At 35.8% G+C, this 19,697-nt stretch overlaps 1 protein-coding gene across 2 annotated transcripts in view; it reads right to left on the minus strand.

The window, feature by feature from the left end:
* rtf2 (replication termination factor 2) overlaps positions 1-19,320 on the minus strand; it is a 43,649-nt gene extending 24,329 nt beyond the window's left edge. For both annotated transcript variants that reach the window (XM_067458767.1, XM_067458766.1), the window contains exons 1-5: positions 19,149-19,320; positions 16,847-16,941; positions 13,825-13,918; positions 8,056-8,195; positions 6,289-6,367 (exon numbers count right to left, since the gene is read on the minus strand). In XM_067458767.1, coding sequence (XP_067314868.1) covers positions 6,289-6,367; positions 8,056-8,195; positions 13,825-13,918; positions 16,847-16,941; positions 19,149-19,217 — 477 coding nt within the window. In that variant the 5' untranslated portion in view covers positions 19,218-19,320. The remainder of the gene's footprint in view (positions 1-6,288; positions 6,368-8,055; positions 8,196-13,824; positions 13,919-16,846; positions 16,942-19,148) is intronic.
* Between the last annotated feature and the right edge of the window lie 377 nt (positions 19,321-19,697).

The following is a 19,697-nucleotide window of genomic DNA, read 5'->3' on the forward strand; positions in this document are numbered from 1 at the left end:
TTTGAGAAATGGAGGCATAGTTTTAGAAAATTTGTGCAAGCAATCAAAAAACAAAAACAAACAACCAAGTTCAGACTAACAACCAAGTTCCAACTAACTGGAAATGCTCCGAATCTGCCTGGAAGAGGAGGCGTGTTTTGACAGGCTAAAGACTTTCCAACAATCACAGCTGCATGTATAAAAAATATTCAGTGAAAGTAAATTCAACAGAAAAAACAAATGTAATTTCTACATGAAAAACATAGTTCAGGCAAAAACTAAAATAACGAAAACAATAGTACTCATTTTGAGCATGTAGAAATTAAAGCGTAAATATTGACGTTATAAAAATACTCAACTTTTCTGATACTGGTGTTCCCATCATCGTGTTTGAAAAATGTTGAAACAAATTGAAAAAAGATATTTCTAATTAAAGCATACACTTTAAAAGTGTGGTTTAATTCAATGTTATATTTTTGAGTAAAATGTATTGCAAAGGAAATTTCGACAACATAGAAATAACTGCAAATAACTGCAATTAAAGGTTTCAAACAGAGATGACGACAAAGAGGCAAAACTTACAGACTGCATCTTTAAAGGGGTGGTTGCATGTGATTTCATTTTTTTAACTTTAGTTAGTGTGTAATGTCGCTGCTTGAGCATAAACAGTATCTGCAAAGTTACAGCGCTGAAAGTTCAATGCAAACGGAGATATTGTCTTTTAAAGTTATGGCAGTTTATTGCCTACAAAAATGGCCGGTTTGGACTACAGCGAGCTTCTTCCTGGATTGGTGACATCATAAACCCTCGCTAGTCTCCGCAGATGTGACTTCTGCCCGTAATGGGAAGGGGCATGGCGTTTCCGGGACAACCTGTGCTCTGCACTTCAGCCAATAAAAATACAGGAAACTACATTTGGCCATCTAACCAATCTAAGACCATTGCGTTATTCGGAGGGATGGGCTTCATAGAAGCAGGAAGCAAACGAGCCGTTCAAAGGACAGTGGAGACAGCGGTGTGGAATAAAGGTCAAATATAAGAAAAATATGGAGTTTTTAAAAAAATAAGTAAGTATTTAGACATGTTATACTGCCCCCCGTAAACATAACCAAGCCTAGAAAAAAGTTCACAGAAACACCCCTTTAATTACACTGCTGGATCTTTGAAATTGTTGGCCTATTTTTTTTATCAGGTCCTGCACTTCAAATGCATGGCATCATGGATTCTATAAGATACCAACTAATTAAAAAAAATGTATTAAAACACTTGATCGCCTCTGCTAGAAATCTTATAATGAGCCATGGTTGGATGTTTCATCAGGACAATGATCCAAAACAAACATCAAAATCAACACAAAAATGGGTCACTGAGCAGCACAAAATTAAGGTCCCAGTCCCCTGACATGAACCCTAGAAAACTGAAGAGGAGAGTGTATCGACATGGACTGAAGGATCTGGAGAGATTCTGTATGGAGGAATGGTCTCTGCTCGCCAAACTCATCAGGCATTATAGGAGAAGAATCAAAGCTGGTTCACATTATCACAGTCTTTTAGAGAAACGCATTTATTTCATAATGAGATTTTATCCCGATTTTCCATTGTTCAATGAAAGCTTTAATAAAAGGTTAGATTTTTTGTGATTATTTTAATAGAAAGTCAAAAGAATTAACAATGTGGATCTATTACCTATCACATGCTTCTTTGTTCATATTTACCAAGGGTGTCAATAATTCTGACTGACTCACGGTGAAGCTGACGGTACACACTGCCAGAGTAGAAACTACAACCGTTTGCACTACAAACATCAACGGTTTCTCAGATCATGGGTCTTTGAGGAGAGGTGTGCTGATACTTGGGCTGCACAGTAAATTAACACAGTAAATAAACTGAAATTGCAATAATTTGATAATATATAAAAATAATGATAATAATTATTATATATTGAATTATCAATATATAATATTATTATATAGTTTTACTATATATATATATATATATATATATATATATATATATATATATATATATATATATATATATATATATATATATATATGTATATATGTATATATATATATATGTATATATATATATATGTATGTATATATATGTATGTATATGTATGTATATATATATACATATATATACATACATATACATACATATATATACACATACATATACATACATATATATACATATATATATATATATATATATATATATATATATATATATATATATATATATATATATATATATATATATATATATATATATATACAAATTCTGCAGCTCTAGAAACAAGCACAGCAAACCTGAAGCTTTTAGTTTTTAATACAATTTTAATTACCACAATTTATCATAAAAATTGCAACAACAAAAAAATTCTGCAAATCTTGCAGCCCTAGCTGACACTAAATATTCAAACTTTATAACATGACACAATTTTAACCAGGTGTAAGTGCAGCAGGTGATTTCTGCAAAACCAAGCAATTCCTGCATGAATAATTCTTCTAAAATATCCATGTTTCTATACAAGCTAGAATTTAAAATTCTTCCTAGTCTAAAAAAACTGTTAAAAAGGGTTAAGCCTTCAATCGGGTCAGCGTTCCCTGGTGTTAAACACAGAATGAAAAATATCTATTCAAAAACTAAATGCGTGTAACACAATACATAACCGCAGGTTATGATTAACAGCACCGAGAATAGTTAAAAATTTGCTTAGAAATGGATAACCATTAGGGGTTTATATTGTATATTCAAATGTTGCTGAATGTTTGTCCAAGCACAGCACGCCAGGCATGCTCCAGTCTGCCGGCTTGGAGAAGAGATGGACTTCAGTATGCAGTTTCCCCATTTCCGCCTTAATGCTTGGATTAATTGAGACAAATGCAACAGAGAAACGTCAGCTAGATGAGCCTGAAACCAATTAGATTGAGGCAGGGGACTGTGAGGTTAATGATTCACTGCTGAGAGCAAAAGACAAGTCGCACTCATTACCCACGGTCCAACTCTGTCCAATCCCAACCGCAAACATAAATAAACACAATAGAAAGTGCACACATAGGTGACAAATCACCTGCGCACAGAAGCCCATAATCAGAGCTGCCGACTGCTTAACTACACAGCTTATCTTCACCTATGATAAGAAGTCACTATCTACAACCACAGAGTGGATGAAAATGTGGCACGGTTATAAAACTAACATTTACACAATAAAGCACTTGAGGGCATACTGTATTGTACATGAATTCAGTACAAGTCCCTATAAATCACTTAGACAGAAATACAAAAATGTCTTTCTTAGGTAATGAAATGTCCCATTTACAGAGATTTCAAATTAGGAATACAATTACGTAACTGTATTTTTCAGTCCAGCTAATGTACTGTAAAATATTTTTTGGCTCTCTGTCACCCTGCTTGTGATCTCAAGGTAAGCTTCTGTGCGAGACCCTATTTCCAGTAATTGTTTAGGTGACTGGACAACACCTAGCTCTGCAAACTAACAACAGTCAAGAGATGATGTCCTGTTTCTGTATCTGTACAAAGATCCTATGTTTGTCTGTATTAAACTGAGAATCAAATCTGGTCTCTGCGTCTCTTATTTGGTTCTCTCTGTGTGCTCTAAGGCTTCATGTGATCTGAAGGGCATTGCAGTAGACTGTAGATGATTGAATAAAAAAAAATGATCTAACATGTACACAAGGCTCAAATGTTTGTTTGTTTTTTTAACAACGAATCCTGAAAAGGCGGAAGAGCTTACAGACACACACAAAAGAAAAAAACTTGACTTTGTTGACACTGAGTGAGAAAAAAATAAATAATGGCAAGATATTTCAGATCATTTATGAAACCATCAGCTCTGACATAACCATAAGCTCAAATTACATAAGTAAACAAATGAATTATATATGCCACTGGTCGTTTATTGTTTAAGGCTGTTTTCACTCAGACTGGGCGATATGTAAAAACATATTTTATCAATAATCGCCTTATATCGTCTATCTGAGCCTTGTCCCCACCACTGCCGACATCCACACATCAGGCATAACATTATGACCTAATATTGTGTTACTCCTCAAACCGTTCCTGAACCATTTTTGCTTTGTGGCAGGGTGTATTATCCAGCTGAAAGAGGCCACAGCCTCCATCTGACACAGATCAGAATTTGTTGCACATGAGATCAGATTCTCACATCCGTTCTAAGCCAATTACAAATGTGCTTTTAAATCAGACACAAATCCGATTCCCCTGTAATCCCAAGCCACCACAAGGCGAGGGCAAACAGCTTGCCCACAAAGATAGCTTTTCAATGTTGTATTATAAAGCAGATGTGCCTATATGCACTCACACAAAAACTCAGCTTTTTTATTGTAGTGGAAACTTTATAAGAAATTGGACACACAGAAACTGGTTTTCAACCTCTGCCCCATGAATTTTGTAAATAAAACCCCTTCGCTACTGAAATCTACATTATATTTCTCAACGAGGTGATAACTGCGGTTTTGCAATTAAACTCACAGCTTCACTTTTCATTTCTGTCTCTCTCTTGTTAATTCATTCAAAATCATAATTCAAATAAATGTAATATCACAGTGCTACTTTATTTCACTTCAGAATTGTAGATCTAACCGTACATAACGTAGCAACAAACATTTCTATTATTTTACAATATATATATCTGTTCGGTCAGATTTTGCGCTGCAAACATCCATGTAATCTTTTAATTTATCCATGCTGGCAAATTTAGGGTCCAATCTCATTAATCCCTTATTCTGCATTGACCTTATTATACATCCCTTAATCATACCCAATAGCTAAACTTAACAACTTTCTTAAAGGGGGGGTGAAACACTCAGTTTCAGTCAATCTCATGTCAATCTTGAGTACCTATAGAGTAGTATTGCATCCTTCATATCTCCGAAAAGTCTTTAGTTTTATCATATTTATAAAAGAAATATAGGCTGTACCGAGTCTTTCCGGAAAAAAACGAGCGCCTGGAGGCGTATCGTGTGGGCGGAGCTAAAGAATGACAAGCGCGCAAAGCGGTGACGTCCTCAAGCGTGGAGGAACCCATCTATCTCAGCTAATAGATATGATCCAGAATCAAATCTGAGGGAGAAATAAATTGAACAGGAGAAACGGCAACATCAGGACGTCCGTCTCTGTGGTATGTAAGTTATTGTATTTAATGGCCTCTCCACATTTGTGTGTCTTTACTCGCAGTGTATGAGGACATGATTCGGTTTATGGACTATTGTATGCGACTAGACCTTAGAAGTAGCAAGCAAAACGGTTTTGCACGTCAGACTAGTGTAACGTTATACAGAACAACAATGGAGTAACCGTTAGAGCATTTGAATGACGAAGCACGCGATCGTGTCGTTTACTGATGTTTACTCATGCGTCCGTAGCCAAAAGCAGAGACATTTGAAGCAGTTTAAGTTAACTCACCGGCTGCTTCCAAAGCAGGACCTTTATCGCTGGGACCGCTCCGTCAAAAACACACTTCTTTGGTCTGATTTGGTGAAGTTCTGTGAAAGCAGTGGCGTGTAAATCCATTTTGAGACAGAACTGAAACGATGTTGTGAAGCTTGCCGTCATTTCTGCGTTCAAATCGGTTCAAATGCAGCGCTGCCTTCCCGGAATGCTGTGCTGAAGCGTTGAAGTCGCTCGACGTCACCCATAGGAATAAAGAGAAGCACGGCGCCACATAAATGTTCACGGACGACTGGATCTGCACCTGAGAGACTGTTTACAGCGTGCTCTAGTCACGCGCGCGCGCACCCTTCCGGGAGAAGAGCCCGTACGGCCCATACAAGGACCTTCCGCTCTTTTTAACGTCAAGTAGACCCATACTCGAAAAAAACTCGCCGAAACTTGTGAGAAACCGGAAGGAGTATTTTTGACACAGAAATACTCCATCAAACGCCCAACATTAGTTTTTGAAACTTTGTCTATGTTTAGGATGGGAATCCAAGTCTTTAACAGTGTAAAAAGCTCAGTATGCATGAAACAGCATTTCACCCCCCCTTTAACTATTAAGCCCTAATTAAGTAACTTTTAGTATTATTTACTTTATAGTACTTTTAGTTTATTGAGGCAAAAGTAGTCATAATTCATAGTTAGTTAATAGTGAATTGGAACCTAATCTAAAGTATAGCCATCATTTTAAGCCATTCAAAACCAGTCAGCTGTGTCACATAGTAAAGCGATCATCAAAAGAATAACAGGTGGCACAGAAACAAAGATCAGATCTGTGCATTATGCAGCGAAAACAGGCCACAGAAGATTTATTTTTACCCACCTTGTGGCAAATCTCGGTCTTGACCTCCTTGAGAGCTCGTTCTGAGAAAACACACCCACAGGTCTGCAGGTAGAAAAACCTTATAGAAAAACACAAAGACACTGCAATTACATTCCCCTCATGGAAACAGGAAACCATCAAGAGCTGCTCTGAGGTGATAGGCTGAATGTGGAAAAATAAAATAAAAATTCCATTTGGTGTAAAGTTGTTCAAACTTTAAAAAGAGCATCTATAGGTTATTTGTTCTCTGTATGTCATGTCAATAACCACAAGGGACAACTTATATATATGTTACTTATACTTTACTGTTAGTTTATGTTAATGTAGCTAATTCATGTTAACAAATTACATCTAATTATAAAGCGTTAGTTCTGAACTAAGCTTTAGCTGCATAATTTTTTATATTTTCTGCAGGTTAAATATTTGTTAACATCAGTTAATCCGTTAGGTATCATGATCTTACAATAAACAATACTTTTACAGCATTAGTTCAATAAACGTCTAACATATACCAATACATTTTTAAGTTATATAAATCAGCACTGGTAAATGCATTATGAATCAACATGAATTAACACTGGTATATTTACAAATTAATATTAATTAAGATTAATAAATGCTGTCAAATTTGTTCTGTTTTATTTCATGATCGCTAATGCATTAACTAATGTTAAACAACTTAAAATTGTAGTGTTCAGATTTTTTATTTATGCAATAACATTTAATAATATTTAGTAGGGATGCATTGATGTATCTGCCAATAATAGGCATCGACCATTAAAAGCAATCATTTTCACTATCAGCAATTAAAATATATTCAGACATTTTGTCACATTATCAGTATATTATTCACTGTAGTTTAGAAACTTGTATTACAATCTGACAAAAAATCAAAGAGTTAAACTCAGAACAAATTAATCTTGATAATGTCAGATTGAAAGAAAGGTGTGTAATGGATTACAATCAACCAATCAGCTGTTAGATTTAACTACACAATTAGATAAAACCAATTCAGGTCAAACAATGAGCAAGCAATGCTTCATTTTGTTCAGTCTGTGGTGTCTAAGGTCACATTAACAATTAAAAAAAAAACACTTGAGCCAACAATGCTCAGTTCAAAGTGCCTAAATCATTTACTCCCAAATGTATCATAGATTTTACATACACTGTATGAAGAATTGTTGGGTATATGTCACAGTTTACTTTATTTTGCCATCCTCACTTTAACACCTTTACAAAAAAAACTTAATATCCAACTTCAAAATCGTCTGACATCATTGTTTAACCTTTTTTTTTTCGCTAAAGAACGTTAGTATTAGTCTTTGCACAAGTGCTTTGTAAAGACGGGCAGTACTTCTGCCTAAGTCTAGTGTGATCTTTCTGACGTGATTGCGCAATCTGTGGTGTGTCGCCACAATCTTTCTAAAAAAGATTTTTTTAGAAAATGACAAATGGTTTGGCTAGATAAGAAGACCCTATTCCTCAGCTGGGATCATGCAGAGCCTCTGAAGCCCTTGTATTGATTTGGACCTTTAACATTTTGGTTGCCAGTCTGTGAGTAAAAATCCTGAAATGTTTTCTTTCCACTGAAGAAAGAAAGACATTAACATTTTGGATGGCATGGGGGTGAGTACATTATCAGGACATTTTCCTTTTGGAGTGAACTAGTCATTTAATGTCAAGCCCTGATCGATGATTGAAAGTGGATTCAGTTGCACTGCGGTTGAAGTCAACAGCAGCGAATGAGCTGAACGGATGTGGCCTTACTTGTGTTTTCCATTCATTTCAAGTCCCACCACAGGACAGATGAACATGGCACAGTGCATGTCTTCATAACAGTCCCCTTTAATGTTCCTCCTCTCACCCTCCCACGCAGGGTTATCGGTGAGATTCAGCTCCTTCACATCCTGTGAAACACACCAGGTTTGTTACAATTTCATCCTGTTCATCTATGGACCATTTTAGTTGATTTCCACTTGATTTTGGCCAACCAAAACTTAAAAGCTCACCATATACACATGCAGTGGTGTATAGTGTTCCACGATATACTGGTACTAGAAAAGCATCGCAATACCCTGCTATTACAAACGGTACAATATGGATAAAATATATAAAAATATATTTTATTAGTACCTATAAAAATAATTTTATTAGTACCGGTACTTTAAGGAGGACATCGCTAATGAGCTGTATTTCTTAATTTGACCCTATTCATGATCATAAATCATGAATCAATTGTAGTTTTTGTTATTTTTGGACCAAAATGTATTTTGTGCATGTAAATGACGTCCCATATGGACTACTTTGATGATGTTTTTATTCCCTTTCTGGACATGGACAGTATAGTGTACATACACTTGCATACGCTCTTAGACTAAACATAAAATATCTTAAAGGAACACTCCACTGTTTTTAGAAATAGGGCTTATTCAACTTCTTTCCTACATTTCGATATGTGGGCAAATGCATTTTGTCCCAGTGCATGTTTGGCAGGGTCGCCGCTAGCTTAGCTTAGCATAAGGAATGGAATCCTATGTTGCCAGCTAGCGTGTCCCGAGTAAAAGTGATCCAAAAAAAAGAAAAACCCAACTTACTACCTCTTGTGGCCTGCATATTCACAACCAGTACAAATAGCGATGCAGATTAAGACTAGGCGATTTCCTAGGGACTATATTAAGGGGAAGCACAGGCGAAGCACTGCTACTTGGGTGCAGAGATATCACGCAACACATTGCGATCGCTCAACAGCCAGAGGATGTGAGGATGAGAGCAGTGATATCTCTGCGCCCAAGTAGCAGTGCTTCGCCTGTGCATCCTCATAATCTGGGAAAAACTTCCCTAGTCTTAATTTGTCGTTGTGAATACGCAGGCCACAAGAAGTCACTTTTACTCGGGACATGCTAGCTGACAACATAGGATTTCATTCACTATGCTAAGCTAAACAAGTGGCAACCCTGCCAAACTAAAACAATGCATGCACTGAGACAAAAAATGCATTTGCCCACATACCTAAATGTAGGAAAGAAATTGAATACGCCCCATTTCTAAAAACGGTGGAGTGTTCCTTTAAACTGTGTTCCGATGATGAACGGAGGTCTTACAGGTGTGGAACAACATTAGGGTTGAGTCATTAATGACATCAATTTCATTTTCGGGTGAACTAACCCTTTAAGACAGACCTAATATTCTGTCTGATTAATGTTAATCAAACAACAATGAAAAATAGAAGAAAACCACCACATGCTAGGCTAAATAACTAAAATATATTCATTAAGAATCAGTATATAGTTAAAGTATAGTGTGAAGAGTATAAGCAGTTTTATATTTGATTATTTAATTTCTTTCTTGACTTGCTACTGTTAAATAGACCTAATGTAGCTGAAAAAAAAAACACTGTTTATCTCTCTCTCTCTCTCTCTCTCTCTCTCTCTCTCTCTCTCTCTCTCTCTCTCTCTCTCTCTCTCTCTCTCTCTCTCTCTCTCTCTCTCTCTCTCTCTCTCTCTCTCTCTCTCTCTCTCTATATATATATATATGTCATATAGTTTGTAATTTGCATTTTTTTGCTTATTTTTTTAAAACAAAGATACAATTAAAAATGTATTTTATAATTATAAAATTACATTTAAAAATATTAAATGACTAATTTCATGAAATAATATTTTGGTCATCCCAACCTGTTCAGAAGTGAAAAGTTAGTGAATGATAACATGATTGATAATGTAATCTCTGTAAGGATGATCACACTGGCATTTAGTTATTATAGCAATAAGAGGAGGGAATGGACAAAAATCAGGGCAGGAACAGGCAATCAAGTTGAAGAAAATCGAATGCTCTCCATTTACTTTGTATTGCGTGAAGCGGTTGCCTTGTAACGAAAGAAAGAACAATGTCTAAAAGCTGATATGTGACAAAGAGCTAAAAATCACACAACCACGTTTTTATATGCTGTCAACGAACGTTTAAGGAGACAAAAGTAAACACATGCAATAAGTTTTGAAGCTTTAGCAGGAAGAATGGGTCAATTTTGGGATCCTGACACTCAGTATGCATCAGTATGTCTACGTGTGCAGTAAACATTTTTTAAAATATCCAAATGTCAGTTTTATATATGATATTTCCTGTTGCTGATTATGTTCCCCTCTATAGGCGTAGTTCTCAGTGTAATATGACATGTTGCGCTCTGTCCTAATTGCCTGTATCCACTTTTGTGTCCTTAAACGCTTGTTTTTTGGGTCAACAGCTTATAAAAATTGGGTATTTGGTTCAAGGTGTTTTCTGTACACCTTGTCACATACCGATTTTAGTTTTTTTTAAAATAATAAGTCAGAAACAACAAGGAGGCCACTTCACGGAATAGAAAGTCAATGGAGATGGTTGGTTTGTTTTCTCCCCGGTGGGCGTGGCTTTCAGTTTATGACGCGTGTCGCTCTGTCTCTAGGGTCCCTAAAACCAAGGATTAGGCAAACTAAAATGAAAAATACTTAGCCACCTAAACCGGCTTCATGGCATAGGCCCCAGGTAGGGTTGGCCCAAAAGAGACTGTACTTTCTTAGGAAGCTGAAACATGCCCATGGAATTTACTGTATAATGCGGAATTTGTCACATTTTTGATGAATAAATAAAAAGCAGGTCACTTCACTTAAAGGGATAGTTCACCTAAAAAGGAAAATTCTGTCATTATTTAGTCACGCTCAAGTTGTTCCAAACCTGTATAAATGTCTTTGTTCTGCTGAACGCAAAGGAAGATCTTTGAAAGAATGTTTGTAAGCAGATCTTTGTAAGATACTTTGCAAGTCTTTGTTTATGTCTATTTATTTGAATAAATGTATTTATTCTCATTTAAATGTCTGTACACATATACAAATATACACAATGGGTACTGAAAGTATTCAGACCCCCTTACATTTTTCACTCTTTGTTAAATTGCAGCCATTTGTTAAAATAATTTAAGTTAATTTGTTTCTCATTAATGTACACACATCACCCCATATTGACAGAAAACACAATTGTTCACCTTTTTGCAGATTTATTAAAAAAGCAAACCTGAAATGTTGCATGGTCCTAAGTATTCCAACCCTTTGCTCGGTATTCAGTAGAAGCACCCTTTTGATCTGATACAGCCATGAGTCTTTTTGGGAAATATGCATAAACTTTTTCACACCTGGATTTGGGGATCCTCTGCCATTCCTCCTGCAGATCATCTCCAGTTCTGTCAGGCTGGATGGCAAACGTTGGTGGACAGCCATTTTCAGGTCTCCCCAGAGATGTTCAATTGGGTTTAAGTCAGGGCTCTGGCTGGGCTATTTAAGAACGGTCACGGGGTTGTTGTGAAGCCACTCCTTCATTATTTTAGCTGTGTGCTTAGGGTCAGTCTTGTTGGAAGGTGAACATTCGGCCCAGTCTGAGGTCTTGAGCACTCTGGGAAAGGTTTTCATCCAGGATATCCCTATACTTGGCCGAATTCATCTTTCCCTCGATTGCAAGTAGTCGCCCTTTCCCTGCAGCTGAAATACACCCCCACAGCATGATGCTGCCACCACCATGCTTCACTGTTGGGACTGTATTGGACAGCTGATGAGCAGTGCCTGGTTTTCTTCACACATACCGCTTAGAATTAAGGCCAAAAAGTTATATCTTGGTCTCATCAGACCAGAGAATCTTATTTCTTACCATCTTGGAGTCCTTCGGGTGTCTTGCACTGAGGAGAGGCTTCCATAAAGCCCCGACTGGTGGAGGGCTGCAGTGATGGTTGACTTTCTACAACTTTCTCCAATCTCCCAACCGCATCTCTGGAGCTCAGCCACAGTGATCTTTGGGTTCTTCTTTACCTCTCACACCAAGGCTCTTCTCCCCCGATAGCTCAGTTTGCCCGAACGATCAGCTCTAGGAAGGGTTCTGGTTGTCCCAAACGTCTTTCATTTAAGGATCAAGGAGGCCACTGTGCTCTTAGGAACCTTAAGTTCAGCAGATTTTTTTTGTAACCTTAGCCAGATCTGTGCCTTGCCACAAATCTGTCTCTGAGCTCCTCAGACAGTTCTTTTGACCTCATGATTCTCATTTGCTCTGACATGCACTGTGAGCTGTAAGGTCTTGTATAGACAGGTGTGTGGCTTTCCTAATCAAGTCCAATCAGTATAATCTAACACAGCTGGACTCAAATGAAGGTGTAAAACCATCTCAAGGATGATCAGAAGAAATGGACAGCACCTGAGTTAAAACTACACTGTGTAACTTTTGTAGTTTATTCTTAGGTAAAAACACTTAGTTATTTCCAAAATATATTTGCTCATTAATGTATATTTACTTCTTTCATGTAATAAAGTACTCGTAAGTTTATAATATGCCATTGAAAATACATACAGGTGAGAGGTCTGAATACCAGTCGCCATGTTGCCCCTCCATCTTGAAAGTACATTAGCCAAAGAGGGACATACCCATAAATTCAAGCTTCGCCTTTCGCGTTTTAACACTCGATGGCACCGTGTCGAATGTGAAGAGGGGGATTGCCATGTTAATCTTGGACTAAATCGGCCACCGTAGGAGTTAAAACAAAATCAGAATTGAGAGGAACAGAAACTATTATTCACTGGATGGTCATATACCTTTACACCGCTAGATGGGGGAAAATATCACACAGTGGAGCTTTAAATATACGAGTGTCACTGCAAAGGGTCTGAATACCTAGGGCCATGTGATAGTTCAGTTTTTCTTTTTTAATAAATCTGCAAAAATGTAAACAATGCTGTGTTTTTCTGCTGTGTGTAAATTAATGAGAAAAAAAATGAACTCAATTGATTTTAGTAAATGGCTAAAATATAACCGAGAGTAAAAAATGTAAGGGGGTCTGAATACTTTTTGTACCCATGGTGTGTGTCTATATATATATATATATATATATATATATATATATATATATATATATATATATATATATATATATTATATTATATATATATATATATATATATATATATATATATATATATATATATATATAAGTTTACATTGTTTATTGTTATCCTGCTAATTATGAAGAGCTGCTAAACATATTTTGTTGTTCACAATGACAATAAAGAGCTATTAAAAAAACGAAACAAAAAAAAACATTACTAAAAGTTTAAAAAAAAATCTTTAACACTTTACAGCAAGGTTACATTTGTTAACATTAGTAAATATGAGCTAACAATAAAAATAATTCTACAAAAATAATCTATAAAAAAGATTGAGTTATCTGTTAACAGTAGTTAATGCACTGTGAACTTAACATGAATATTAACATTTTATTAAGTAACATTAACAAAAGTTAATAAAAGCTGCAAAAATATATTGCTCTTTGGCCACGCCAATGTATATAGCTTATGTAAGTTAACAAATTTTGATTGTAACTTGATTGTAAAGTGTTTCCATGAAAACATATTAATCTCCGTGATGCAATAATACCAGTGAAGCACACGTGTAGAGGCGTGTCTAGCATCGCCCAATGAAAAGCTTATTTTCACAGCCTGTCACTGATGGCAGCAGAATGTATATACCGACCTTGATGCCACGTATGTGTGCCACAACCTCTGTGTTCGGCCTCTCTGCGGATTTATCCAGCAAGTACTCAATGATCGCATCCTTATTATACAGTCTGTTGGAAGAACATTTATTTTATTTAAAATGTACCTTTGCTTTATATCTGACCATAGCCTACAAAACCAGTCAGATGGGTATATTTGTGGCAATAGCCAACAATACATTGTATGGGTCAAAAAATCATTGATTTTTTTATTCTTTATTCCAAAAATCATTAGGACGTTAAGTCAGGTTTCCTACACATTTTCCAATTCAAACTTTTATACTTTTCCAGACTTAATACTTCCCAAACCTCTCTGTGGATTTTCAGACCATATTATTTCATACAGCATTATTTTCAGCTTTACATTTGGTCATCTGTAAATAATTTATGTTTGTATTTTTCAGTGATTTTCTAGAAGTGACAACATACAGAGCCCCTAAAGTACATTTTCCATATATATTAAAATAATATGCCAACCAGAGGAGAGAGTTCTGCTTTGGTTGCTGAAAGACACTTAGTCAAAATAAAAATTCAAATTCTATTAAAAACTGTGGAGCTTTATCGTGAGGATCCATCCATGGCTTGACCTGTGGTTACGCAGATCTTATTTCAGATACCACATTTAAACAATGGTTGGTTTTTAATGCCATCTTTCTAACAGAGGTTATGTAAGGTAGAATGTCATCAGCGGTCAAAATATATCCCAACATGGCGATCCTGACGTGAAGCAGAGTTTTATTTTTTTCAGTGATGAGAATTCTGCTGTGCATTGATCCTGCGTATTAATTGTGCATATGTACATCCAACATTTAAGGCCACATGCCAATAACCTTCAACTAGAACAATAACTGGTTCAACTGTATGGAATGAATTTTGTGCCATAATTAAACAAATAAATCCATCATTTTGCAAACAAACATGATCTGCTTTGCAAAGGAAAACACGACTTGCAAACAAACAGAGAGCGATGTGCAAATGCAGTTCAGGCAGATTTTCTCACAAATGCAGTTCAGGCAGATTTTCTCACAAATGCAGTTCAGGCAGATTTTCTCACAAATGCAGTTCAGGCTGATTTTCTCACAAATGCAGTTCAGGCTGATTTTCTCACAAATGCAGTTTGTGCTGATTTTCTCACAAATGCAGTTCAGGCTGATTTTCTCACAAATGCAGTTCAGGCAGATTTTCTCACAAATGCAATTCTCTTCCAAAACAGCAGATTTCAGGCATGTAATAATTCACTCATTTTTGGGGGGAGGGGATAAGCCTTTTGGGACTATTCACAAACAATATTTGCATTAATTTGTGTTAAATATATTATTAGTCCCGAGATTATTCGTCTTAGTGAATAAATACATCGAGCTTATACATCTGTATACCTTGCTGGTCTGGTGGTAGAATTTATGTTAACCGTGTCAAAGGTTTCTGGTTCTAATCCGCTCTTATGTAGTTTTTTTTTTTTTCTTCGTCATTAAAATCAAAGATATTCAATGATTGTATATTAAAAGCAGGGACACGGGGAATAGAGTGTCTCTCTCCGCAACGGCATTAAGCGATAGATTGAGCGATAGATTGGCTCGTCTGTGTGTGAAGGCTGTGCACAAGCCAAAAGAGAACGCAAACCCCGCCTACTTTGATTTAATTGGCCATCTCAATCATTTTGACATTGACAAGCGCAGTCAGACCTGAGGCAAAACAGACTAAAATGTTACTTTTAAACTTTTTGTCATCCCAACAACAACATACAGAGCCTCTGTGGTTATATATATATAGTGGTTACGACCCTGCAGTGCAATAGACCCACAATACTTTGAACAAAAATAGTTAAAATGGTATAGTTTTAACAGTGTTCATTAAAGTGCTAAATTTGATATTGCATCAGAGGTGAACTATAGTTGGCTGGGCTTGGTCCTTCTCCCCCACACACAGGGAAATGGTGACAGCAGAAAAACAAATATAAATCATTCTGCTTATAATATATAGCCTACTCTGCTTAAAATATATTTTATTTTATCAGGATTTACCATATTTAATGTGACAGTAACATTTACAAAACTAAATCTGTCTAAACTTTAATCCACAATACATATTGTTGCATTTTTGTATTGCAATATATTGTGACACGATACACCCTTACACTATTTTGAATGTTCTTATTTGAATTGTATCATCAAATGTACAAATTACATAAAAGTAAATACTTTTTTATATCCCGTTACACTACAGTGGATAAATGATATGGAGGATGGATGCATGCATTTTAATGAGAAAAAACTAGCCCTAGCAAAAATGTTTTCAGCCATGTTACTACTGATTTTGCACTTGTTGGTCACAATAATATCTAAATATTTTTATGTTTTTTTTGTTTTGTTTTTATGAAATAGGGTTGACAAAGTGAAAATCTCAAAATGATTAATATACAGTAAGGCAGAAATACTACATCCGGTTCCTCGCTCATTTTCGTCTGAAAACGTGTTTGAAAATCGTAAATTGACCCAAAGCGCCATCTGCTGTTCTGGTAGAGGAAGTTGCTCAACTACATTTGTGAGAAAATCTGCCTGAACTACATTTGTGAAAAAATCTGCCTGAACTGCATTTGTGAGAAAATCAGCCTGAACTGCATTTGTGAGAAAATTAAGCTGAGAGATAGTAACAAACATGTATGCATTTATGTGGACTAGATTTGGTATTTGTTCAAAGGTTACATGCAATTTGTAGGATGGTTTGTATTTATTTGTGAAATATTTATGCTCACTCATTTATTTGCAAAACACAATACATATATTTGTTACTCCTCTGTGTTTTCGCTCAAACTGTTCTTTGTATTTGCTCATCGCTTTCTGTTTGTTTGCGAGTTAAGTTTTCCTTTGCAAAGCAGATCGTGTTTGTTTGCAAAATGCTGGATTTGTTTGTTTAATTATGGCACAAAAATCACTCCATACAACTGGCTGTACTTGAGCACAAACAAAAGTAAAACATTAAGGTATAAAATCAATGCAGTACCTGCCCAGATCACAGGCGACTATGGGCCGCTTCAGCTTCTCCTGACTCAGTGCACAGTATTTCCATTTGGCAGCGAGTTCTGCATTTTTATCGACCTGTAAAACACAAGTTCTGATTTATTAGCCATAATACCACTAGAAGTCAAGTCAGCTTCAAATTAATGTTTTGGCTGTACGTGTAACCCCTTCTGTTCGGACCGGGACGCGAACCCGGGTCCGCCAGTGTCATGACAAATCCTGTCCGCCGGTGAAATCGTGTCCGCTGGTAACGGTTTTAAATGGCTTATCAAAAGTTGTTATACATGGGTCTGGAAAAGCAATTGTTTAAAAATAAACTATGAGTTCATTGCCATACTAAGTACACACATACACACGCAACACATTTTTTTGAAATATGTAATTGATTGCTATAATGGGAGCAAAAACATATTCTGAATTATTTCGACTGATAAACTAAGTGCCAATACAAAATCATGACATAGTAATGTACCTATAATGTAAATAATAAAGAATTAAAAAAAAACAGCAATATACAAAACGGGTGCACAAAATAAATAGATTATACGAGATATGCTTGTTTATATCTTATATACTTATATAAGCACTTATAGCTTCAGTTATATGGTACTAGTATATGAGACATATGAGTTGTAAGGCATTAAAGACTATTTTAACACAATTTAAACAGCAAAAATCAAAATGCGATTTTGTAAGAATTGTAATCAGGCTCTGAACAGATTACCTATTAAAATTTCGACCCCACTTTATATTAGGTGGCCTTAACTACTATGTACTTGCATCAAAAAGTAAGTACAATGTACTTATAGTGTTCATATTATATTGCAAAGCACTTTTGCTGATATTGAGGTGGGATACGGGTAGAGTTAGGACAGGATTTGTCATGACACCGGCATGAGTCGGACGCTCTAACAAGGAGGCTAAAGGCTGCGTCAGTCGCTAGAGGGTCTCTTGAGGTCAGAGGAGTGAGGTTTACTCACACAGCAACTACTACTAGCTGGCCTCTGTTACATACAGCCACTCTGGCCAGAGGACGTTTTGTGATTGATGACTGATTGATTGATTGATTGATTTCCATTGTAAAAAAAAAATCGTTCATTTTTTTACATACACAACATAATTTTGAACTAAAATAGAAACCTTTTAATTAGCCGTTCATTTGCAATGCAACAGTGTTTGGTAAAGAAGGCAAACTTTGAAAACATGAAAAAACCATGAATCTAATTAACACACAATTATATGTTTTGTCAATAGCAAGTGGGTTTGAATACACGCGTGCAGGCACTTAGTTTTTCTTTACAAAATGATGAGAAATTACTTGTCTGGCATGCAGAATAAAGCGTTTTGAGACATTTTCCAATAATTTTGATAACATTCATTCTGTAGAGAGGGAAAGTGAATTGAATGAAATGAAAGATGTCTGAATTAATGACATAATTCAGAATGAGACTTACAAATATTAACATCACTCACAAAAAGCCTTAATACAGATTCTATACAGTAATGTTGTGAATTTTGTGAGCCAAAAAAGAATAATGTGTACAGTGTTCAATTCCAAATGTTATACATCGTCACATTATTCAGCAACAATTCACAATAGGGTTAACATTAGTTAACATGACCTAACTATTAAAAATACTTATACACCATTTATTAATCTTAGTTCATCTTAATCTCAACATGCACTAATAAATTAAGAAAAATATTTGCTAACATTAGTTAAAGCACATGATCACTTATTTTAAGTAACGATTAAATGTTCATAGTTAATACATTACCAAATGAGACCTTGTTGTAAAGTGTCACCGATAATATCAAACTTTAAAACTAATTTTACTTGAATCCATTTGCGTGTAAAATGTTACATTTATTTGTGAACCTCGTTGAATTCAGTATCTGTATCTTTGTAATGGCTTATTAATGCAGATAAATATTATCATAGTTACGTATTTTAATACTTATGACGGTACTGTTTCGTTACCATACTCATATATGCCATGGTATTTAAACGGTATCGCAATAAAAACATTGGTAAGTTAACGTTACTGAGGTTAGGTAACGTTAATACTATGGTACTTTGGAATATGTCATGATACGGACATTCGTGTAACATTATATAAAGATCACTTACAAAAGTATAGCATGTGTAAATTATACAGCAGCTTAAGAAAATATAAATGTTTAAAGACGACTAACGAGCTATAGACGTGCTACAAAGCTAACTTACATGCTCATTTTATGAAGTTTAGTGACAAATAATCGAGCATTTAAGGCATTCTTTTTACCTTTTCGACTTTTTTTGGTCCTTTAACTAGTTCGTGTCTTTTGGGAATGGTTCCGCCGTCGCATCCCATGTTGGAAATAAGATTTAAACGGTTTTACCGGAGAACTGAGCTCTGTGGCTTAAGCTAAAGGTAAACAACCGAAGAGCGTCGGTGAAGAGCGTCTGCTTGGAGTTTCCGTTTGTTTTTATGACAGCGCCGCTTAGAGGATGGCTTAAAAACTGCACTTCAGTTACGCGTGAATATAAACACGAACCACATGATGGCGCTCGACGCTGAGTTTTAACCATAGACTGTAAAACTTAAAAAAATAGATGTTCTTTGAGTTCACAGTTAGGCTATATTACCTAGTTTGGATGTAAATATCCTCCTGGGACCCAGGAATAGACTTTTGTCTACTGCAGTATTTTAGTACATTTCTTTGACACCGTATAGGCCGTTTTGGGTCCGGATGTCCTGTAAAGAGCACATTCAAGGCTTTTCAGAGCTACCAAATGTTTGGAGTTTTGGTAGTACTCTTATGGAAATATGATAATACTTTGTAATTATCAT

The sequence above is a fragment of the Pseudorasbora parva genome, chromosome 12 (genome assembly GCF_024679245.1).
Source record: "Pseudorasbora parva isolate DD20220531a chromosome 12, ASM2467924v1, whole genome shotgun sequence".
In the NCBI taxonomy this organism is placed as follows: Eukaryota; Metazoa; Chordata; class Actinopteri; order Cypriniformes; family Gobionidae; genus Pseudorasbora; species Pseudorasbora parva.